The sequence below is a fragment of the Peromyscus maniculatus genome, chromosome 14 (genome assembly GCF_049852395.1).
Source record: "Peromyscus maniculatus bairdii isolate BWxNUB_F1_BW_parent chromosome 14, HU_Pman_BW_mat_3.1, whole genome shotgun sequence".
NCBI classification, from domain to species: Eukaryota; Metazoa; Chordata; class Mammalia; order Rodentia; family Cricetidae; genus Peromyscus; species Peromyscus maniculatus.
In genome coordinates, this window is record NC_134865.1 from 56,022,587 (window position 1) to 56,047,955 (window position 25,369).

At 37.3% G+C, this 25,369-nt stretch overlaps 1 protein-coding gene across 11 annotated transcripts in view; it reads left to right on the plus strand.

Annotated features, from left to right (window-relative positions):
- Rbm25 (RNA binding motif protein 25) overlaps positions 1–25,369 on the plus strand; it is a 108,561-nt gene that overhangs the window by 65,968 nt on the left and 17,224 nt on the right. For 4 of the 11 annotated variants that reach the window (XM_076551006.1, XM_042260873.2, XM_042260872.2 and 1 more), the window contains 11 exons: positions 3,070–3,135; positions 5,824–5,941; positions 6,050–6,170; positions 6,974–7,023; positions 8,910–9,077; positions 10,343–10,400; positions 12,720–12,880; positions 19,822–20,007; positions 20,964–21,017; positions 21,236–21,319; positions 24,599–24,879. In XM_076551006.1, coding sequence (XP_076407121.1) covers positions 5,900–5,941; positions 6,050–6,170; positions 6,974–7,023; positions 8,910–9,077; positions 10,343–10,400; positions 12,720–12,880; positions 19,822–20,007; positions 20,964–21,017; positions 21,236–21,319; positions 24,599–24,879 — 1,205 coding nt within the window. In that variant the 5' untranslated portion in view covers positions 3,070–3,135; positions 5,824–5,899. Of the gene's footprint in view, positions 1–3,069; positions 3,136–5,823; positions 5,942–6,049; positions 6,171–6,973; positions 7,024–8,909; positions 9,078–10,342; positions 10,401–12,719; positions 12,881–13,080; positions 13,186–17,931; positions 17,954–19,821; positions 20,008–20,963; positions 21,018–21,235; positions 21,320–24,598; positions 24,880–25,369 lie in introns of those variants that run through there. The other 7 variants (XM_076551010.1, XM_076551009.1, XM_076551008.1 and 4 more) reach the window with 5 other exon arrangements.

Genomic DNA, 25,369 nt, shown 5'->3' on the forward strand with positions numbered 1-25,369 from the left:
GTTGTCCTGAATTGATAACTGCTTGTAAAAATAATAGCTGTACAAAGCTCAGTGAATTTTTTTTTTTTTTTAAATAAGTGAGCAGAGTGTATAACTACTACCCAGAAGTCCCCCGGCCTCTTTGGGAAGCACTGTGTATCCTAACCTTAGCTTGTGGCAGTCACTGATGTGTCTGTAGAGGCAGTGCTGCCTTTTTCCCATTGAAGATAGTGAACATTTCTGAGGGAAAGATCTGTTAGTGTTTGCTTGTTTGTTTTTTCGAGACAGGGATTCTCTGTAGCTTTGGCACCTGTCCTGGATCTTGCTCTGTAGACCAGGCTGGCCTCAAACTCACAGAGATCCGTCTGACTCTGCCTCCCGGGTGCTGGGATTAAAGGCGTGCGCCACCACAGCCCGGCTCTGTTTAGTTTTTGGAGATTCAAAACATTTTAGTATTTTCTTCCCTGTTTCTTGCCATCCAGTGTTTCTGTGTATTGTTGACAGGGCCTTGACTGTGTTAGTAGATAAGAGCTCTATGTCTGAGTTATGTCCCCAAATCTGTGAAAAGTTTTGCTATAACAGTTTCAACATTTTCATTATTTGAGCACAGATTTTTTTTTCCTTGCTGAAAGTAGTGCAGTCATCAGTCTCTAGTAAATGCAGGCTGTAAGCAGGACAGGAGACCGTGTTAAATTAGTAGTCACTTACTTTCATTGTGGGGCCACTGGATTGGTTGTGAAGGTTCTTAAAATCTCACCCTTTCATAACTAACACAAATGGCTCCTAGAGGAGCTTGCAACACAGTTGGAGCTAGGCACTTAAGAAGGTTTGGTGGGGGGGAATCTATTAGTTCTTTTTTTTTTTTTTTTTTTTTTTGGTTTTTTGAGACAGGGTTTCCCCATGTAGTTTTGGTGCCTGTCCTGGATCTCTTTCTGTATCCTAGGCTGGCCTCAAACTCACAGAGATCCACCTGGCTCTGCCTCCCGAGTGCTGGGATTAAAGGCGTGCTCCATCGCCACCTGGCCTATTAGTTCATTCTTAACCATTTCAGAAATTTGGTCTATACTGTCCCAAGAGAGCTAATGTGCCACTCTCTTCCTGGTAACATTTGTTTTTGTCTGGATAAGTATGCAGTGGAAGATTGCTTAAAAGTAGAATTGGTTATATTTTGTATACCTGTGGTAGTCCCAGGAATAAAGAAAAAAAGAATGGGCTGAAAAAGAAAAAGGTGACAGAGAAGTAGAGTACATGCATATTTTCAACAGTATAAATATATTTTATGTCTTTTCTTTTTTAGATTAAATACACATAAATTATACATAATAAAATTAATACATTTTTGTTTTCAGTGAGTCTCGACAAAATTGTGTGGCCACCATCACAGTAGATAGAGATTGGGAACACATATCACATATACTTATTACTTAGGGACATAAAGCTTCATATTTAATAAATGAAAATATTTTGAGCCTTCTAAAAGTTAAACACTTTAGGCCAGGCATGGTAGCACACACCTTGAATCCTGTGTCCTATGAGGCAGAGGCAGCAGGATCATTTAGGCCAATCTGGTCTATGTAGTGAGTTTCATGACAGCCAGAACAACATAGAAGAGCCCCAGTTTTGAAAAACAAAAAACAACCTCCCCAAACCCTAAAAATAAAAAACAAAATCACATCAAAAACCACTTTTAGCCAGGCAGTGGTGGCACACACCTTTAATTCCAGCACTCAGGAGGCAGAGGCAGGCTGATTTCAGTTAGTTCAAGGCCAGCCTGGTCTACAGAGCAAGTAAGTGCCAGGACAGCCAGGGCAACACAGAGAAACCATGTCTTGAAAAACCAAATAACAACAAAACAAAAAAGAACCACCACCACAACAAAAACCATTTTTATAACTAGTATTAAAATAATTTCAGTAGTAATAACTGCATCTCATATTCAACATATAGCCCTCAGGAAATCTTTTGGCTATCTTTAAAATATTTCCAGAACTCAGCAACTTATTGACTACTATTTTGACCATTCCTACCTCCTTCAGGGCACAATCTCTTGTTTGTGTTATTGCAGCAGTTTCCTGCTTCCATCCTAGTCCCTTCTGGGTTTAACAGGGTGACAGTGATTATGTTAAGTCAGAAACCTTTCAAAATGAGTTCTATCTCACTTAAAGTAGCAGCCCAGACCTTTACAGTGTACTACTACAAAGCCTTATCCTCTTGATCTCCCCTTTCTCCCCAGTTAATGCTTAGTTTTTTACCTGACTCGGTGTTTATTCTCCTCGGGACATAGAGTTGATAGTGCTGGTGTGTTGTTTCCTTTGCTTGGAAGGCTCTTCCCTCTTATATGAATAGGGGCTTCCTGCCTCAGCCTATTTCAGACCTTTGTTCAAATCTTTACTTAGTGAGGCCTGATCACTGGAACTGAAAATAAATCATTCCCTAGCTCTTTTCCTTGCATTATTTTTCTGTAAAATGTACCAACTTCCAATGTCCCTAAAACTTAGAAGAAAAAGTATATTTTTAAATTTGAATTTACTTTAAAAATAAAATCTGGTATACTTTGCTGTGGTTGTATTTTCATTTTATAAACATGAAGTGTTTAAAGTCAACATTATATTGTCAAAGGCATCAGGAATGTCTGTTTTTTGAACTTCCCAAGGAGGGGGCCATTATCTCAAAGGAGAAGGGGACTGTTCGTAAATGTTGGCTGTTGACCAACATTTTTTTACCTTGAAGTCCAACCCCTGTTAAGTTTTGAGCAGCTTTAAATAAAAGGGAGGTAATTTATAGAAAAATTAGGAATGTATGCAATAATTGTATTGATGAAACTAAAATGTATCTGGTTAATTAACTTTTAGTATTAAAAACCATAAAATACAGCTTAACCCTTAAGACTATAGTTTTACTTTAAAAATGCTGTTTATATCTAATCCTGCTTGGAGAGAAGTGGTTGTAAAAGGGAGTCTATGGCCCAAGTTTATACCATTGTGAAGGTAGGCACTGGACTGTTGTTGCTGATCTGTAGTAGCTGTTTAATTTGTCAATGAGTCCTCAGGCATTGTTTACTGTTCATTAATTAATGTATTTATTCAACAGGTACTATACCAACTGCCTTCCTAAGAAAGTGCTGAGATAGAGTATTATTATAATACAAGAGCCTCTGTAAGTAGGACAGTAGCCTTCGGTTTTAAAGACACACCTTCCCGCTCCTTTCCATGCAGAACATTTGTAATACAGATTATTAAAAAAACTCAATGGGGAAGGGGAACAAACGAGAACATAGTATATAATAACACATGTATGAAGATATATAATTGATACCCATTACTTAATGTGGTAATTTTAAAGGTAATAATTACAAAAAAGAAAAAAGAAAAAAGCAAGCAACACATGGAAATTAAATGCATAGTCTTATAAACTTGTATCATTCCTTTGTAAGATATGCTGATGATTACCTAAGTTTTTAAAAGCTTTTCTAGCACCTTTTTCTAATATAGGAATCATTCTGACAACTCTTAATTGTGAATAAGATCACTTTTCTGAAACCAAAGCTTAAATTTTACAGAGTATTTTTTTAATTATTATTTTGTTTTGTTTTTTTTGAGACAGGGTTGCTCTCTATAACTCTGGCTTTCCTGGAACTCGCTCTGTAGCCCAGGTTGGCCTCAAACTCAGAGATCTGCGTGGCTCTGCCTCCTGAGTGCTGGGATTAAAGGCGTGCGCCACTACTGCCTGGCAAAGTATTTTAAAGATATTTTTAAAGTTACATTTCTATTTACTTGTTTTGGGGCATGTGTTCAATGGCACATGTGTAGATGCCAAAGGACAATTTGAGGGCATCAGTTCTGTCTACCTTGTGGGTCTCAGGTATGAAATTTAGACTGTCAGTCTTGGGGGCAAGGGCCTTTAGCTGCTGATCTGTCTCACCAGCCCTTAGAGACTATTTAAGAAGTCAGAGGAACAGTGTAAGAACAAACAGCTGTGAATGCTGTACATGCTTTTTTATTTCAAAGCAATGCTTATTAACAGGTAAAAATAGTCAACATTAGGGATTGAGGAACTAAAATGAAATAGGTTGTTCTGTTTTGATTTTTTGTAAGTTAGGTACACTGATGATAGAATATAAGTATACATGTTAGTTTGGAGGGAATGATTTTAGTACTAGAGTTTGGATGCAAACAGTGATAATCTGTATTGGAGAATTATTTGTGGGCTCACAAAATGGCTCAGTAAAGGTGTGCTTGCTGCTACACCTGACAGCCCAAGCTCAATTACAAGACCCAGAGAGGTGCCTCTTGTGGCTTCTTCTCTGACTTCATACATGTCACACACATATACCCAAACACACATAAACCTACACAAATGAATAAATGTAATTTTTAAAATCCTAATGTATTTACAAAAGTAAAATTAAATGTTCAAGAATCTTCAGTGTTTTAAAGGATTGAGGCAACTGGTATTTCTGTATTCTATATAATTAACTGTATTATAAAGACAGGAACAGACATGAAGAGATGTCAGTGACACTGAAGGAGAAATGCAGGTAACAGTGTAGTATGAATACATTATTACAGAGCACAAATTATTAACTATTTGTATATTAAAAAGGTATGTAAAAACCATAACAGCATACTGGTGGGATTTGGTGGGTAAGAGAAATGTAGAAGATACCACTTAAAAAGAAGCCAGGCATGGTGGTAGTATTGAAAGGCTAAGGATGTTGGGTTTCAGGCCAGCTTGGGGAATGTCTTAAACTGAAAAAAAAAAAAAAATACATACCTACACTCAACCTACTGAAAATAAAAATAAAACAATATACTTTTGAGACAGGGTCTCATGCTGCCCAGGTAGGTTTCAAACAGTCTGGCCTTGAAATGATCCTCCTTCCTGCCTCTACCTCCCAACTTCAGTGATTACAGTCATGTACCACCGTGCCCTGCTTGAAAAATATGTTTAACAGTTCTAGGCTTTCTCAGTTACAGAGTATGGGATTTTCTGTTAATAGGTGGAAAAATTTTTGCTAGCTGTTTGACAGAAATTACTGCTGCTTAGTTAAAAAACAAAACAAAAACAAAAACCTAATTCTATTGGAGTCAATGTCCAACTCATTTCAGCTTCATATTTTTCTTTTTTTTGAGACAGGGTCTCCCCATGTAGCCCTCGTTGGCTTGACTATGTAGACAATGTGGTCTGTTTCTCCAGTGGTGGGAATAAAGCTGGCCTCTTTGCCCAGCTCAGCCCTTGAATTTTTGAGATAAATCCTAGCATACTCAGGATTCTTCTGCTTCCACCTCTGGGATTGGGATTACAGGCTTGTGCCACCAGGTCTGGCTAGAGGTTTGCTTTAAGAAGACTGTCTTAAACTGGATATGGTGGTGTATACCTGTAATCTCAGTACTTGAGGTAATGGAGGCAGGAGGGTCAAGTGTTCATAGTTGTCATTAGCTATAGTGTTCAAGGCCAGCTTTGACTGCTTGAGATCCTCGTCTCCAAAAAGAAAAGAAAAGAAAACAAAACAAAAACAACTGTTACCATATTACAAATTGTGGGCTCTTTATATGTTGGAGCAGTTACTATGTGACCTGATAGCAGGAGTGCCCTCTTCCCCCTCAGTTTGTAATTTAATAACACATTTGTCTTTAAGAACTAGGTAACACTGAAGTGTTAGTTGAGTTTTCAGGGAATCATTGGGTTAAAAATGAATGTATTAGAACACTTAGAAAATTAGCTACCCTCCTGGATTCTGAGTTTGTTTTAAAAGATTCGTTGATGTTTGGCATTTAATTTTTTGATATTAACTGAACCTCAAAATTTTTTTCTTCCTTTATATGTATTCCCACATGATTGTAGGAGTCTATCCTGAACTTAGTTCGTGTACATTTTGGGAACTTATTTTAGAAAAGATCTAAGTTTTAAAAAATTCTCAATGGACAGACAGAGAAAAGAGGGTCTTTGCCAACTCCTTTGGGTAAGAAACTTTAGAATTTTGCAGATACTCTAAAAATGAAGGTCAACAATATAGGCATATCAAATTTGAGAGGTTTCAAATAAAATGATTTGTCATTTCTTTCTTTAGACTGGTGCAGTCAGAATGTCTTTCCCCCCTCATTTGAACCGCCCTCCCATGGGAATCCCAGCACTCCCTCCAGGGATCCCACCCCCACAATTTCCTGGCTTTCCTCCACCTGTACCTCCAGGTAAGTTTGATCACATTTTTCTAATTTTAAATCTGAGTCTTTGTCATTGTGGTATTACCTTTGGAACATGATACATGTGTGATTTATTAGTAAAGATAAGATAGGCTTACTGTGAAAATGGATGTCTGATTTTTCTGTGACATTGTTATTTGTTTGAGGACAGAATCTGTGGTGACCCAGATGTACCATCACTTCCCAGCAGTCCTCCTTGCTCCTGAATGCTAGGATTACAGTTAGTTGTGAGTCTCTATACCCGATTTGACCAGTAGATTTGTATTTGTGGCTGAGTTTCAGACTCATCTTGGAAATGCCTTAAAAATGATGTATATTTCAAGGTGCTCTATTCATAAGGTTCAAGAATTTAAGAAATAGAAAAAATTAGCAGTGAAACTTACCTCATGTAGCTACATCAACTAACATCAGTGTTGTTACTAGCCTGTTGCTGCTAAAGGGAAACAAAATGGTAGCTGATTTATCTTAACAGATATTTTTAAATGCATGGCATAAAATAATTAAAAGTTTACATTTTTATGTTTGTGGTTTTTTTTTTTGTTTGTTTGTTTTTTTGAGACAGGGTTTCTTTGTGTAGCTCTGGTTGTCCTGGAACTCCCTCTGTAGACCAGACTGGCCTCGAACTCACAGAGATCCACCTGCCTCTGCCTCGATTTTCTTTTCATATGGGTGCTGGGATTGAACTTAGGTCCTCATGCTTGTGAAACAAACACCTTACTGTGCAAGACATTCTCCAGCCCTGGTTATTTTTAATTGCATTTTAAAAATCTGTTATGCTTTTTCCCTCTTAGGGACACCAATGATTCCTGTACCAATGAGTATTATGGCTCCTGCTCCAACTGTAAGTATAGTGGGTTTTTGTTGTTGTTTGTTTGTTTTTTTGAGACAGGGTCTCATCTTCTGGCTAGTCTAGTCTTGGATTTACTTTGTAGTTGAGGATGACCTTGAACTTTGATTCTCTTCACCCTTTTTTTTTTTTTTTTTTTGGCTTTTTGAGACAGGATTTCTCTGTGTAGTTTTGGTGTCCTGAATCTTGCTCTGTAGACCAGGCTGGCGTCAAACTCAGCCACCTGGCTCTGCCTCCCGAGTGCTAGGATTAAAAGCATGCACCACTGCCTTCCAGGTTGTCTTTACCTCTTAAATGCTGGGATTACAGGCATACACTTAACTATGCCTGGTTTATCTATTGAAGATTGAACCTAAGGCCTCAGATTTTATAGAGAAGTACTCTACCCAGTTGAATACTCTACCATAACACTGTATATATGAAGGGAAAATTTAGATTAGGATAAAACTAGTACTTTTTGAAATGTAAACCTTTGGTAAGCTTAGATAACTGAAAATGTTTGTATGTATGAATGTGTCCTACTTGTCACTGTGTGCAGCATTTGCATGCAGTGTTTCTGGTGGCTAGAAGCTGTTGTGAACTACCTGGTGTAGTTGCTTTGAACTGAATCTGGCTCTTTTGCAAGAGCAGTGTATTGGTTACTTCTACATTGCTGTGACAGGGTAAAGCCATTAAAAGGAGGAAGGGTTACTCAGGCTTACTGTTGTAGAAGGATTAGGGTCCATATTTCAGGGAGTTGTGGCACAGGTGGAAATGGCTGGAAGAGCTGAGAGCCCCAATCAAAAAAACTAACAGCTGGAAGAAGAGAGGACACCCAGAGTGGTGGGAATCTTAAACTATCCAAGCTCACCTCTAGTGAGTGACATACTTCCTACAACAAGCTGCATTTCCTAAACCTCCCAGACAGTTGGGCTATTTTTTGTTTAATTGCTCTTGTTTTTTGGGACAGTGTCTTACTTTTTAGTTCTAACTGGCCTGGAACTCATTATGTAAACCAGGTTCTCCTTGAACTTAGCCAGGAGCCACATGCCTCTTGTCTCCTTGGTGCTAGGATTAAAGATGTGTACCACCATATTTGGCCTCGTTGGTTTTTTAGAAGCCTCCAAATGACACTTCCTTTGTATGATAGAATAGGAAAAGGTGGAATTGGGTTTGGAGGAACTCCACCAGTTCCCAGTTTACCCCATGCCTACTGAGTTTGTCATGAATTCATTGTCAAGTACATTAGATTTCTGCTTTTGTATGTGGGGAAATTGCAAGTTTAAAGTGAAAATAAGCTAATAACAGAAGGACCTTATAAAAAGCAAAATCGTAAACAGTGTTGCAGTGTTGCAAAATTGTGCTGCAAGATTAGCAGGAATAGCCGACAGTGGTGGCCCACGCCTTTAAATCCTAGCACTGGAGGCAGAGGCAGGCGGATCTCTGTGAGTTCGAGGCCAGCCTGGGCTACAGAGTGAGTTCCAGGAAAGGCACAAAGCTACACAGAAACCCTGTGAAGAAGAAGAAGAAAAAAAAAAAAAACAACAAAAAAAAAAAACTAAAAAAAAGAATAGCAGGAATAATGAATTTGCTTTCATCTTGGTACTTAGTATAATTGTGATAAAATTTCTAAATTTTTTAATCTTATGGTTTCTGTTTTAAACATTTAAGAAATTGTAAACATAAAAGTTTGACATTTTGTTTCCTTTTTAAAGGTAATTGACAATGGAAATTTGTGAAGAATAAGTTTGTATTAATGAAACATACTACATGCTTTAAGAGTTTTAGATTAATTATGTAGGTCCTTTAGTAATATGCTATACATTTATACTTTAAAGTTGGAATTTTTAGCCTAATGTCATAATTGCCAGATAAAATTTATTTGTTTTTCTTTACCATAGGTCCTAGTACCTACTGTGTCCATGGTTGGAAAGCATTTGGGAGCAAGAAAGGATCATCCAGGCTTAAAATTGAAAGAAAATGATGAAAATTGTGGGCCTACTACTACAGTTTTTGTTGGCAACATTTCTGAGAAAGCCTCAGACATGCTTATACGACAGCTCTTAGCTGTAAGTTAAACTGTTTTTCATTTTTTTAAACTTAAAAATTTCAAATTTACAAAAAAAAAGGAAAAAAAGCTTGGTTTTTTTCCCCCTCAGCATTTTACTATGAAAATATTTCAAATCTGAAAAAAAAAAAAAAAAAAAAAAAAAAAAAAAAAAAAAGGCAGAATAGTAAGCACACTTGTATTCTTTGATGCACATTCATCAGTGAACTTAGCATTTTTTGTTTTATTTGTTTTTTGAGCAGGATCTCACTGTATTGTAGCTCTGGCTGTCCTGGAACTTTCTGTAGGCCAGGCTGGCCTCTAACAGATCTACCTGCCTCTGCACCCTGAGTGCTAGTCCCTGAGTCAATTTTTTGTTTTTTGTTTTGGTTTTGTGGGGACTAGGGATAGGATATAAGATTTTTTTTTTTTTTTTAAGATTTTTGACTTATTATGTATACAGAAGAGGGTGCCAGATCTCATTACAGATGGTTGTGAGCCACCATATGGGTGCTGGGAATTGAATTCAGGACCTCTGGAAGAGCAGTCAGTGCTCTTAACCTCTGAGCCATCTCTCCAGCTCAGGATATAAGATTTTTTAATGAAGACTGGGGGTAAAGATTCAGTACAGGGGAAGCAGTGTGTTGTCCAAGGGGACCATGCATGATCAGCCATATACAATCCTATAGCACATAAAACAAGCCATAGAATAAATTAAAAAAAAAAAAATATTCCCCTCCTGTTTCCTTCTGCTAGGAGTCAGTGAGGCTCCTTTCTCTTTTTCTTCAAGCTTCATGGGTTTTCTTTTGGATTTTTGAGATAGGGTTTCTCTGTGTAGTCCTGGCTGTCCTGGAACTCATTCTGTAGACCAGGCTGGCCTCAAATTTAAGAGATTCATCTGTCTTTGCCTCCTGAGTCCTATGATTAAAGTGTGGCACCACTGCCTGCCTAAGGCTTTATGTTTTTTTTTTTTAAGCAGTTTGTTAACATGTCTCATGTTTATTGGAGACTTACTAATTTATTTTAACAAGTTTAGTTGTTGGCATGATCTTGCTAAGCTGTTTGTTTTGTATGGTCCCATATCCCCCTCCCCCACCATTGATGGTGGTATTATTATTTTAAACTGGGTTTCACATTGTGACCCAGGCTGCGCTCAAACTTGTTCTGCCTCGACCTCTTGGATTACAGGTGTGAGTTACCTTACTCTGTAGCTTTAATTGATCTTGTGATCTTGTCTTGAAGCTATTTCATTTTGTTAAGTGATAAATTCTCAACTTTCTTTTTAAGAAATGTGGTTTGGTGTTGAGCTGGAAGAGAGTACAAGGTGCCTCTGGAAAACTTCAAGGTATACATATTTTTCTTATTTGTTGTCCACCACTTTAACCTGTTTGCAGAAGTTATTTTACATGTTTTATTTTAATTTTCTTATATAGGATGTATTAAAAGACAATTGAGAAGGTTTTGGCTGAGATTTGGGGATAGAAGAATCAAAAATTGGAACAGGAGGTAGAAGAAGAAATAATTAAAATTACTCAGTAGTTTTTCTTTTTTTCCCCATCCCTTTTTAATATACTAAGCTGAACAAACCCAGTGGTTTCTTTTTTAAAAAGGTTTTATTAAGTGCCTTTAAGTTTTGTTTTGGTTTCTGCTTGGAGTTGGAATTATAGCTGGTTTCCAGCTGCCTGACAGGGGTCCTGGGAATCTGCCTTCTTTACTAAGTGTAGTAGGTGTTCTTAATTGCTATGTTCTTTTTCCAGCTCTCCCATTAGTTTCTTAAATGTTTAAGGTCATTTTTGTCTGGGAAAAAAAGGCTGTCTGGTCCAGATGGAACGATTAGAGCTCAGGAAGAGAGCAAAGATAAGCATATGACCTCTCATTGATTGACTGATTGAGATTTATTTATTTTTACTTGGTGTATATGAGTGTGTGCCTACGTGTATGCTTTGCACCTCCAGTTTCCAGTTCTGCAGAGACCAGCAGAAGGAGTCAGATTTCCTGTTGCAGATGATTATGGGCTGCCATGGGTTTGGTGGGAATGGAACCCTGGTCCCCTGCAATAACAAGTGCTCTTAAATGTGAAGCTATCTCTAGCTGCTTTTTTTTTTTTTTTTTTCTTTCTTCTGTATATGTAGGCATGGTTGGTTCCAGTTTATTTAGAGTCTCCTGTTGAATTTGGAGTTTGTAGATGCTAGTATGGCTAACAAATTTGGCCAGGAGGATTTCCCCGTGTTTGCCTCTGGAGGGCTGGAATTACTAGAGGTGCCCTGTTACTTCTGCTCTTATGTGGGTACTAGGTATCCTAACTCTGTTCCTCACACTTCTATGGCAAGTGCTTCCCAGCCACAGAGAGCATATTTTGAAAGTAAACTACTTTTCATTCTAGACAGAAACACTGCTTAATTCCCTACCACTCTTCTCTTGTTGCTATGGATTAAGTCTAGTGCTTCATATATGCAAACACTAGTATCTCTAAGTTATACGTCCTAGGCTAGATTTAGAAATATCTTTATGGGCAGTGGTGGCGCACGTCTTTAATCCCAGCACTGGGGAGGCAGAGCCAGGCGGATCTCTTTGAGTTTGAAGCCAGCCTGGTCTACAGAGTGAGTTCCAGGAAAGGCGCAAAGCTACCACAGAGAAACCCTGTCTCAAAAAAACAAAACAAAAAACAAACAACTTTATTATGGATAAATTTATACATACATAAAATTGAGGTGGTATGACAACACCTGTTTGAGGTCAGTGGCCTCCTTCACTTTCTCTCTCTCTCTGTCTCTGTCTCTGTGTAGCCCTGGCTGTCCTGGAACTCACTCTGTAGCCTGGTCTCAAACTCAGAGATCCACCTCTCCCTCCAAGTTGTGGGATCAAGAGTGTGCTCCACAATGTCCAGCCTTTTCTCTTTCTATATTTGAGTATATATTCTGAAACCTAAAAAAATTTTGTTTTGCTTCTTTTCATTCTGGGAAAAAGAAGGGCTTTAGCGAAAATACTCAAAATAGAATCATAGTACCTAAAAATACTGGCTGTTTTTTTCTAATGTGTTGTCTGGTTAATATTGAAATGTTTGGTTATTTTTATCTAATGTCAAGTTTTAAATGTTTATTTCATTCAGGATATATGTGAGCTTTCTATAGTGAAATTTATTGGGAATTAGAATAATTCTTTTGAAAATTTAAAGCTATTCTAGTCCTCATTTGCTTCTGCCTTTTGAGTACATAGCTTTGTCCTACCCTACCTAGCAACAGTCTATATGGGTAGAGCTATAGCCTCAGTCCTTAGACGGTTGTTTTTTATTTTCTTAAATTTTATTATTATTTAGCTCTTAGTAAATAATGATTTGCTTGATTTTAATTTTTCTTCCTTTCCACTGGTCTTTTTATTTACACACACACACACACACACACACACACACACACACACACACACACACTGGTCTTTTTATTTACACGCGCACACGCATATTCCTACACACACCTACCTATGTACCTGCCCACCTCCTTCCCTCTTTGGTTTCCAGATGCTATAAGTAAATGGTTATTAGAGGGTTAAAGAACAGGTTGGAGTGATGACCGCAGTACCTTCATAAGTAATGTCTTTAATCAATTTACTTTGCTGTGTTTTTCACTTTTTATGATTTAATATTTCACAAATTTTTGTTTATTGCTAGCTTTTGGATTTTGTGAGTATAAAGAACCTGAGTCTACCCTCCGTGCTCTCAGATTATTGCATGACCTTCAGATTGGAGAGAAGAAACTACTTGTTAAAGTTGATGCAAAGACAAAGGCACAGTTGGATGAATGGAAAGCAAAGAAAAAAGCTTCCAATGGGGTATGCAATCTCTTTTCTAGTCTGGGTGTGCTAGTTCAGTGTGAATACTTCATATTGTAATAAATCTAACATGGGGACTCACAAAGATCATTATTGTAATATGTGCTTATGGCTTATGCAGGAGTGTATTTTTATCGTTTTGTAGATAAGTGTTTTATCTACCCACAGTGGGTGGATGACTGTTGGTTTGCTTGTTCCAGGTTGGGATGAAGGTAGTAAGGGAGGCTGGACAAGGTTAACTTGCCAGAGAAAACACTTGTACAGACTATTCCAATCAGAGCTAATTCATTAAGGCAGCTTTGTAAGTAAGTATAAAATATATTTCAACCTACACAATGTTTATTAGTTACCCTCTCTTTTAGACGCACACAGATTGGATTCTAAAGTGACTGAAAATAAGTCGTACTACTTAATGTATTGGGGTGACTTTATTTAGGCTGTTTTTTATTTTTCATTTTAATTCTGTTATTTTTAAATGAGGACAAAAGAGGTTTTTGTGTCTTGTGTGATAATGTATCTATTGTCTTCTTCACAAAACAAAACAAATCTTAAGCCTGAGGATATATTGTGTCCATTTTTTTCTTTTCTCTTCCTTTCCACCTCCTACCAAAAAACAAAACAGCCTTTGCTCTCATCAAACTTCCATTTTTCAAGATAGATATAGCCTCCTTGTCCCTGTTTATAAGAAGCTTTGTGTTTTACATTTTTCTTTACAGAATTTTTTTTTAACCTCAAATTTAAGCTAAGTATAAAAGGATGTAGACATTTTGGTCTTGTGTTCTTGAAGACATTTTCATTTGTGTGACTGAATTTAGTGTTCTGTTCACTCTGTTTTTTTTCTTTCAGTGCTGAGGGTTAGAGCCCAGGGCTCCTGTTTGACAGGCAAGCATTCTACTACTGAGCTACATCCACATCCCATGAGTATAGCTTTAATTAGAATATTTTTAGTTCATAAAAGCATGATTAAAGCCAGCCGTGATGGTACATCCTAGTACTTGAGAGGTGAAGGCGGTTGGGTCAGGGGTTTAAACTCATCAGTTATTCAGGGAATTTGAGTCCAGTCTGGGTAATATGAGACTATCAAATCAAAAAGGATTATTTTATAAGCACTTTTCCCCCCTGCTTAATTCTGGTTTTCTTTGGACTTCTAGTACTTAAATAATTTCACTGACTCATTCTGCGTATATTTGCGATAAAATTATTCTTGCTTGTTTGTCAGACCCAATCTTGGTTTGGATTTCCTTACAAAGTAAAGCCTGTATTTTGCATAATGTTCATGTTTTGTTGCGTATCTCTTGTTTTTTTGTTTTGTTTTTAGAAATTTATTTTTATGTGTGAGCGAGTGAGTGCGTGTGTTTATGTGCACCACTTGCATGTATTTCCCATGGAAACCAGAAGAGGTTAATTAATCTCCTAGACTGGAGTTATAAAAAGTTGTGAGCCACCATGTGTGTGCTGAGAACTGAACTGAGAGGTCTTCAAGAGCAGCAAGTGCTTTTAACTGCTGAGCTCTCTCTCCAGCTGCTGTTTTGCCTGCCCCCCAGAGGGTTTTCTCTGTGTGTGTTGTTTTGGTGCCTGTCCTGGTTCTGCTCTGTAGACCACACTGGTCTTGAACTCAGAGATTCGCCTGGCTATGCCTCCCTAGTGCTGGGATTAAAGGTGTGAGCCACCACTGCCTGCTGTGTTGGGTTTTTTTGAGATAGGCTTTCATGTAGCCCACGGTGACTTCTTAATCTCCGTGTAGTATGACCTTGAACTCTACCTCCCCTGTGTACTGGGATATTATAGTCAGATGTTATTATGCTATTTATTAGATCTTTAAAAAATTGACTGTATTTATTGATGTGTATAGGTATGTGTGTAGATGTGGAAGTCAGAGGACAACTCATGGAAGTGGGTACCTGGGATCAAACTGAGGTCATAAACCTTTGTGGCAGGTCCCTTCACACTGACTTGTTTGTTGTTGTTACTTTATGTTTTTGGTCTTTATTGCCCATTCAAGCACCTCGTTCAAATTTGGTCCATCAAGTTATTCATATAGCTATTGTGTGCTAAAACATTCCTGGAGAGATAGACAACACACACACCTACTTACTCCAGAGAGGAAATCCTCGACATACCAAAATATGAGTACTATTGAAGTTCAAGTTGGTGAACCACTGAGTTTTTTGGTTATTTACAGGCAGCCAGTCTGGTCTGTTTTTTGTTGATTTTGGAGCTTTTCTCCTCTGAGAGACTTCTTCCAGCTCAGCTTTCTTCTATCTGAGAGGGACTCTCAGCTTTTATTGTTTATTCTGGCACGGGAATCTGATGAGTTTCAGGGACTTCCTGAAGCTGTCTTCAGTTGTTAACCTTCCTGCTCAATTTCTCTGTAGGATGGAATGTTTCAATTTGGAAAAAATTTTCACACAATAACCTTTATCATTTTTTTATTTTCTTGTCTTTAAATCCTGTCTTCTCATAATCTGCCCCCACACATATGTGGTCTCCAGTATTTACTGTCTGGTCTCTCAGAGCCCATCACATCCTATCTGATTGTCACATTCTGTACTCTTTCCATATCCCTGATTTTCAGCAAAAGGGGAAGTAATTTCACAAACTTTGCTCCTATAGCCACTCTGTCACCTAGGAAAATGTCTTCTAAATTAATAGTGGAATGTATGTTTATTGAATAACAGTGTTGTGGACAACTCTCAGTTTCCTCTGACTCTGAGATAAAAGAAAGATCAAAAAGTAGTTTTGTTTTGTTTGAGACAAGGTTTCACTGTGTAGCTTTGCACCTTTCCTGGATCTCTTTCTGTAGCCCAAGGCTGGCCTCGAACTCACAGAGATCCGCCTGGCTGTGCCTCCCGAGTGCTGGGATTAAAGGCGTGCGCCACCTCTGCCCGGCTCAAAAGTAGTTTTAATGAGTCAAAGAGAAACAAGAAATTGTATGAAAGGAGTGAAATATTTTTCCTGATTTTGAATTTTAAGAAAATGTTCCTTGTCAACTAACTTGGTTGAAAATACTTGTCTGTAGATTAGTTTTTTTTCTTCCATTTTTTTTAAAGCAGTGTTTAAACGTAAAATTGTGTTTCATTCCAGATAACCAGTCTGATTTGTCTAGTCCATGCCCTACTTGCTGCTTTATGCTAGTCAGCAATAAGTCTGTAGAGATAGATAAACATGCTTGATTGTTTCAAGCTGTATTTGTTAACCATTCATTCAAGAATAAACTGATGGGTTATAGAGATGGCTTAAGGGTTACTAACACTGGCAACTTTTGCAGAGAACCCAGGTTTGATTCCCAGCACACACATGGCAGCTCATAAACTGCCTGTAACTCCTGTTCCAGGGAATCTGACACCATCTTCTGGCTTCCCCTCCACAGCACCAGGCATGCAAGTGGTACACATATTTGCAGGCAAAACATCCGTATACATGAAAGAAGAATGAATTGGTGAGCTGGGCATGCTTGTTGAATGTCTCTAATCCCAACATTTGGGAGAGAGAGACTGTGGTCTGTTTATTAAGTCAGGCCAGCCAGGACTAGCACCTATGTTAGAAAGCAAATCAGAACAAAATAATGACAATGAACTGTTGAGTGGTGGAGTAGAGATAATCTCTGGAAGGCCATACATTACCTACTGTCAGATAAAGTCACTCCAAGTGAACATCTTCACGTAATTGCTTCCCAATTCATCTTGTTCATGTTTACTGAAAGAACTGTGCATTTGGTAGTTTCCCCTCAAAGGGCTTGTTTCATTTTATACAAGTTAATCTTGAGAATGTCTCTAGGGCCCGGGCGTGTGCCTTTAATCTCAGCACTTGGGAGGCAGAGCCAGGCGGATCTCAGTGAGTTCAAGGCCAGCCTGGTATACAGAGCAAGATCCAGGACAGGCTCCAAAGCTACACAGAGAAACCCTGTCTGGAAAAACTAAAAAGAACTTAAAAAAAAAACTTAAAAAAAAAAAAAAAGGAATGTCTCTAGATTTGTTATGTCTTTGTTAATATTACTTAGTATGCATTTTGGATTTAGGGGTTGAAGTTTAAGTTGGTAACTCAGTGAGAACTTTGGATCAGATTTGTTAACCTGTCTGTCTAATGACCTTTCTAACTCAAATTAACTTCTCTTTCCATATGCTTTCAACATATTTTGTTTAATGATAATTAGCAGTCTGCTAAGAGACCTAGCCTTTCCTTGCTTTCTTTCTAAAGATGTAGATTGAGAGACACTTGGCCATTTGAAAGGTTGAGTTGAATTAGTATATTATAAATCCTTCATGGCTATAATTCTGGCAAATAGCTGTATTGATCCTTAAACTTTCAGTTTGTTGGAATAGTAATTTAGAGTCCGAATTACTTTTATATTAGCAGGCCTTTGAATTTACATCTCCACTTTTATTCCTATGGTCAGAAACCCATAGAGAGTATTCTGAGGGGAAAAAATCAGTGTAGGATTTTATGGGTTTTTTTTTTCTGGCTTGTTTTTTATGGACTGTTTCACTGTGTAGCCCTGATTGGCCTAGAAGTCACAGATAGCCACGTGCCTCTGTCTCCCAAGTGCTGGGATTAACAGCCTTCAGCACCACACATGGCCCAACAGCATGCTTTCTAATGGAATATTTTGATAGTGTAGAATTAGCTATCAAAGGCTAGGTTTCAGGGAGTTGGATTTGGTGGCTCATAGATGTAATCTCAGTACTTAGGAGGCTGAGACAGTACAGCAAGTCCCAGGCCACCTTGGACTGCACCTTGGCATTGTGTGACAAAGGTGTAACAAATAACTGTAACAAAACACTCCAAACATGGACTTTGAATGTAAATGTTACCAGAGTATTCATATAAAACTTTCAGGGAGGCGTGGTATATCATTAAGGATTTAGTGACAGGTGTATAAATTTGAAGACCTTATTGTCCTTATTTTACCAATTTAAAATAAGCAGTCACCACAATTAACAGTTTACTATATATTGTTGATAAATAATTTTAATAGTTTAATTACAGTCCTGTGTAAAGCATCTTGTCTTTATCTAAGATGCCAAGTAGAAAATTGGCTACAAGAAGATTGGATGAAGAGGCAGGTTTGAGAAAGTAAGAAACTCTTAATAGAATGGGTTTTATCTTTGACATAATTCCTTATATTATCTGTCATAATCTTCTATTCCTTACTGTATGTTCATAATGTTTGTGAACAAAATTCTGAGTTAAATATTTGTGTTTTATATTTTCAAAGTGTCAAACTGTATTCTGAATAAGAATTTGTTGAAATTAAATGTTGATTAATAGAAAGTGTATTGACTATGTATATAAATATATTTCTAATTGTAGAAACAACTTAATGGTTGTTGTGAAATAACTGGTAAGTTATGATTACTGAAGTAACCACAAAGCATGAAGTTCAACTTCAGTAGAGTTGAAATGTGTTGTGACCTAGAGCCTGGCATTTAGGTGAAAGATTATAATTCTTTTTCTATTGATACGTTGGCAGTTGAATTCAGAATGACATGTAAGGCAAGTCCTGTATCACTGAGCTATATATATCCCAGGCTCTGCAAGCATGTTGTTGTTGGGTTTTCTTTTAAACCTACAAATGAAAGTATATATTGACCAAGTAAAATTGCTATTTTAGGAAAAATATCTTTCTAATTTTAGTTTAGAAAAATGCCTTTGTACTGCAGTTTTTTCATGCTTTTTCCTTCTGTTCTTATTTTTCCCCATGTTTTGAGTAAGAAGTTGAGTTGAAAGTGAGGGAAAATCCAAAATTTTTAGGTCAGTAGAAATTCTATTTTTAGTTTTAACTAAATTAACTTTATTCTGGGGACTTGAAAGGATGACTAGAAGCAACAAGGTATTTGAAGATTTTTTTCTGCTAGACTGATTTTCTTTTTGAGATAGGTTCCCCTTATGTTAGGGAAGCTGGACTGGTAGTTACATCCTGCCTGATTTTTGTCACCACTCAGCTTTGAGTGGAGGTTAAATTCTTAACCTTTAACTTGTGGCCTTTTACAAATTCTTCCTAACTAAATGAGGCTTTTGTGTCCAGTTGAAAGGGAAGATAGGTCTCATGTAATCCCAACTGTCCACAAATTCCACACCCTATCTCTGCCTCCCCAATGTGGCAAGTACAGGCATCAACCATCATTGGCCAATCAGAAATTTACTCTGAAATGATTATTATTAGAATCTAAATAATATTTTTTTGAGAAACATTAAACAAGTTGTATGTGTATGGTTGTGATTGATTGCTTTTGTTCAGTTTATTTTTGAGACAGGGTTTCTTTGTGTAGCCTAGCTGTGCTGGAACTGGATTTGTAGACAAGGCTGTCCTTGAACTCAGAGGTTCATGGCTAGGTTTGATTGATGATGCATATGCGACTCAGGGAAAGAAGTAAATTACGGTATATGGAGCATGTGGAGACATGGTTTCACTCTGTAGCTCTGGTGTCCTGAACCTATATACAGACAAGTTTGGCTGAACTCACAGAGATCTACTGGCCTCTGCATTCTGGGTACTGGGATTAAAAGGAGTGCACCTTCATTCCCGGCCAGGTTTATGTTTTTGCTGCACCATTGGAATTGTAGCAGGTGGACTGGTGAAGTGGCTGATTAGATGAAGCTTTGCTGCTAGGCCTAACCACCCAATTTTGATTCGTGAGACCAATGTGGTGGAAGTAGAGAGCCAACCTCCAAAGTTGTCCTCTTGACTTCCACATGTATGCCATAGCCCACACACATACATACACATAGAAAAAGGGCGGGTTTTTTGTTTTTATTTTAAAGTGATTAAACAATACGTAGAAGCAAATGTGGGGAAAGAAGCCATCATTTTAAACCTATCACCTTTCTGATGTTTACATTTTGTACATACAGCTATCTAGTATTTTTTCTTTGTTTAGCTTATTCATATTCTTTGGAATAATTTTTTTCCTTTCTCTCCAAATTTGTCTTGGTTTTTTAAGAATGCCAGACCAGAAACTGTCACTAATGATGATGAAGAAGCCTTAGATGAAGAAACAAAGAGAAGAGACCAGATGATTAAAGGGGCTATTGAAGTTTTAATACGTGAATACTCCAGTGAGCTAAATGCCCCCTCACAGGAGTCTGATTCTCACCCCAGGAAGAAAAAGAAGGAAAAGAAGGAGGACGTATGTGTTCTGACAACATAGTCTAGTATTTCTAATATTTCCTCTTCTGAAAAAGTACAGTGTTTGTTTAGAAACTCAGGAGTTGTTTGTGTCATAAAAAATGCTATAAAATGTATATATTGGTTATTAAGGATAGTGAAAGGTTATCTCTTGGGTTTCTGTGTTTTTTGGGGGGCATTTTAAGTTTTGTCCTTGGCTAGATACAGTTGTATTACTGTTTATTTTTCATTTGGTCCTAAAAGTGGGTCTATTTGGTATGTCTATTGGGAATAATAGCTGCTGGAATTGGTCAGATATTAGGTAAAATAAAATTTTTTCTTCCTCCATTGATGTGGAAGGAGCAAAAGAACTAATTGACAGTGACAGGGAGGATAAATTATAGAAATACCTTCCTTTGGCAAGAATTACAGGCAGAGCTTTTTATATGATAGACAAATTTTATTTTGTGAATTCAAGTACATATCATGTGGTGAATGTTACTAAGTATGATTGTTTCTTATATCTTAGAGATGTAGAAACAGTCTTGTTACCCACCTCCCACTCCCCCACCACAAACACTCCCCCCCACCCCCCCACCCCCGGTTTTTCATAACAGGGTTTCTCTGTGTAACAGCTGTCTGTCTGTCCTGGAACTTGATCTGTAGATAAGGCTTGGCCTCCCAAGTGCTGGGATTACAGGCGTGTGCCATCACCACTTCGCCAGTCCTATTCTTTTTTTTCCCCCTCTATTAAACGCTTAAGACCCTTTTTCCCTGTCCACTCCAATATTTGGGTTATTGGAAAAAGGATGTGTTGGGTGATAGAGGGATTTAAAGATAAGGAAATCGTTTTTACTATAATTTGAAATCAGGAAAATATCCCAAGTAATGTATTGTTTCCAGTGTAAATATGGAGTCAGTTGAATTATAGCATAATATGAACTATTTTTAAAAAAATGTTTGTGGGTTTCTCTGCAGATTTTTCGTAGATTTCCAGTGGCCCCATTGATCCCTTACCCACTCATCACCAAGGTTCGTTTGAACTGTAAACTTTAATTCTTTTTGTGTGTGCTACTAATTACCAGATTTGTGATTATTATTATCATATACCTTTACATTAGAGTATACTGCCAAGTTGGTAGTTTTTACTTAGTTGTATTTGTAATACTTACACAAAATACTGAATCATGACATTTTTATGTTAACACATATAAAAATCTATTCATTCCTTTCTGTTTCCTTATTTTTAGGAGGATATAAATGCTATAGAAATGGAAGAAGACAAAAGAGACTTGATATCGCGAGAGATCAGCAAATTCAGAGACACACACAAGGTAGTATTCTTGTATTTTCACTTGATACCAATCTAGACTTTTTACAGAATCCAGAGCAAACAGACAAGAAAATCAACTTTACATTAGAGTATAATTTAATGCCTTTTATAGGCTTAGTTGTGACTGAGGTAGAAACAGAAGAAGACTAGTACCATATTTAAAAGTGGTCATTGCTTAATTTTTTTCAGTCACTGACTACTCTACAGGCATCTCACTTTAATATGAACAGAAATTAATTCATAGATTTCAACATAGTCAGATTAAACTATATGTAGGGGGCAGCAGGATAACATACATACAGTTTATTTTTGTGGGCAGTTCTTTAATCTTAGGAAAACTTTTTTTTTAAAAAAAGAGAGAGCTGAGATTAAAATTTAAGATTTATATTTGTGTGGATTTAAGTTTGAGTGGGGGAGATTTTTAAAAGTAGGTCAGTGATTACCAGACTTACCAAATTATAGATGCATGGAAGAACTGTAAATTCCCATAAAGCTAATCTATTCATTGACCCCCACCATTATGATAGAGATCATATGGTGACTAATGCAAGATGAAACTCAGCTTGGAAAGTAACAAGGAATAGGATGTAAGTATGAGCTTCTGTTTTTTATTATATTTATGGATGCCCCCTCAGAAAAATATGCAAAGGGGCAACTGGCTTGGAAGTTTCTATTTGTGTCTAGTAAATCCCACTCACGAGTTTTGCCTATTTAAAGCTTCTCTCAGTGACAGTGCATTTGTGAATGTTCGCTGGTATTGAAGGTGGTGCTTTCAGATGGTGAAATGCAAAATGCATGAGTTGTATTTTGGTGTTACAGGTAATAAGATAATACTGGTTCTGACTAGATTGAGAGATATGTAACTCAACTCAGTGGTGTTAAGTGTTCATTTCCTCTGCATTGGGTCTTTCTCGTTGCTTTGAAAATCCCAAGTTGAAAATTAATGCTGATGAGTAAATGCTGCTGAACACTTAATGTCCAGATGCCCAACCATAGCTCACATCCAGTGCTTTTTCAGGAATTAACTGTGTCTAAAAGCACAAATGTAACTCCCAGAGTTTTGAGAGTTACAATGGTGGTCTGTGGATTGTCATTGTAGAATACTTCTTTGTATGTTCAGTATTCCAATTCAATGCCGAGTAAGCTTAAAAATGGTATACAGTTGTGTGTGTGGTTTACCCCCCTTCTGTTTTTATTCATTTATTTTGAACCCTGTCATGTTTTTGGTAAATTATGAGGAAACCAAGTTCAGAAAAATTTTAATTCAGAAGATATTACTTCAGCATTTTAAGGGTCTCTCAGGCATTTCGTTGCCTTAATATTATTGTACTGAGGGGAATGCTTTGAAAAATCAAAACAAAAAAAAAAAACAGTTCTCTTTGGGTGGTGTTGGTTAAGGGAGGGTATTTGAATTATTAGCAGTAAAAAATGAGCTCAGTGAACCTTTGCATGTTTTGGTATGAGTTTGTTAAATAACCACAGACTGTCAGGGTATCAGCGTGGCAGGGGGCGTCCATTTACAGCACGGATGAGTCTGAAGAGAGAATAAGGTAAGATTTTTGATTTTTTTGTTTCTTTTTCTTCTGTTTTTTTAACCTCTTTCCTTTTCTCATTACTTAGTTACTTTTTAATGAATCACTTCATTTCTTTAATCTTTCTTAAATATATGCATATGCTATATATCTGCTTGTTGTGTACATACACATATTGCATATATAAATAACTTAGCATTATTATGGACTAGATTTTTCTCACTTGCTTACATAGAACAATTAAGATTTCAGAATGAGTTCTGAAAGAAATTATTTTTACATCAGATAAGGTAGCATAGCAAACAACTGGAGGAAAAAAATTGAGGACTTGTACAAAAGAAATTAAAAATCTGTAAGTATATATTATCTCCGAAATAAATTTCTTAAGTGCATGACACTGAGGTAAGTTTTATATAGTCTAAAGTCATTTTAAAATATAAGTTTTAAATTCTATTAGGAATGTTCAGAAACTAGGATTCCCCTGTAGTAGTTTTCTGTTTCTGACCTCTCTCTCTCCATGTCTCCTATCTTTCCTTTCTAATTTCAATGTATTCAGTATTGGCTCTGCCTGTATGCTAACTTAGTTCAGCAACTGAATATATTGATACCTCATACACTAGCTTTTCTTTCTTAATCCTCTATCAGTTCCTTGGGCCATGAGCAAGAGAAAAAGTACCAGGTAAGACTGCTTTTTAAAGTTTTAAATGCTTTACATGACTGAGAAAAAGAAAAATGCACATTTTATTGTTGCAGTTTAAATTTCATTTCCATGAAATTAAACGTGGAACTTCAGGGATAAATGTGTTTTGCTTACTTGATTGGGGTTTTGTTGTGTTTTCTTTCTTCCCCTTCTTAGCTTGTGTAGAAATCTGTGGTACACTGGTAATCTTTCAGGATTCACACTTGGTCTGACTGTTCATTTGGTTTATTTGTGAACCGTGTACTTGCTCTTCCTCCCAGAAACATAGCTTGTAGGCAAGGTTAATCCAGTGTTGGCGATCCATGTCCTAGCACAACATCTGTAAGTTAACGTAAGATCCTTGCAAGGGTGCATTTATCATTGTAAATATATTTTTTGTTGTCTTACAGGCATAATGGTGGGCATAACTATACTGCTTTTAACTTTTAAATTTAAATGTTGCAATTATATACACGTTGCTTAAAGTGAGTGGTTTTCAAAGTTTCTGTATTTGATGGATTATCCATTTTGTAATGGTGGGAATACATATTTCCATAGTTAAGAAAAAAAATCCTGGCTGAATTCAGCTTCTGCTTCTTGTGGAGGGTGGGCAACGTAGAGGGCACAAGATGGCTATATTGTGAGTTGACTGATTTCCACCTCTGCCTTAAAACCTCATCTAGTAACTTCAAGTAGTGAGACTTTTCGGTTATAAATAGCATCACTGTTCCGCTGACTTAAAGATACTCATAATGGGCAAAAGTTAAGCTTTAGCTGATTGTCTTTCTAGAAATTATTAGGAATCGCCACATTCTTTGTGGTTATTTTAGATATTACGTAGTCAGTGCTCAGCCACTTATAACACCGTTTTCCCAACCCAAGAGATTCCTGGTTTGTATGGTTTGCACGAAATCTAGCTGCCTGATTCAGTTTATTTTTCAAGTAAAGGCACGAGTATTTAAAGCCTTGGTGGTTTGATGCTTTTCTTACCAGTATTGGGCATTGCGCCGGGGAAAGTGAACACTAAACCCACAGAACTAACTCTAAAAGTACTTTTATTGGTTTCTAGAAACTGGAAGAAGAGAAAGGCAAAAAAGAAAAAGAAAGACAGGAAATTGAGAAAGAACGGAGAGAAAGAGAGAGGGAACGTGAAAGGGAACGAGAAAGGCGAGAACGGGAACGAGAAAGGGAAAGAGAACGTGAACGAGAAAAGGAAAAAGAACGGGAGCGGGAACGAGAACGGGATAGGGACCGTGACCGCACAAAAGAGAGAGACCGAGATCGAGAAAGAGATCGCGACCGTGATCGAGAAAGGAGCTCAGATCGAAATAAGGATCGAAGTCGATCAAGGTAAGAAGACTTCATATAATTGTTTCTGATAGCTGCATTGAATTACAGGATTGCCAATGGAGCCATTTGTATTCACGTGATAAGTTTTACATAGCCTGCTGATTTTCTATACACAGTAATATCATTGGTGAAAGTAACAATGTTGTTTTGGGAAAGGGTCTCTCTGTGTAGCCCCAGTTGGCCAACCTGGAACTTAAAAGAGACTCCAGTTTCTGCCTCCCAAATGCTGGGATTAAAGATGTGCACCACCTTACCTGGCACATTTTTATTTTATGTGTGTGATTATTTTGCCTGTGTGTATATGCATGCACCATGTATATGGAAGCCAGAAGAAGTTGTTAGATCTCCTGGGAGTATAGTTGTGAGCCACCATATTGGTCCTGGCTCTTCTGCAAGAGCAACAAGTACTCTTAAGATCTTAAGCTGTTAAGATATCTCTCCAGCCCTATTATTTTGTTTTTGAGATGAGCTCTTTGTATATCATGTTAGC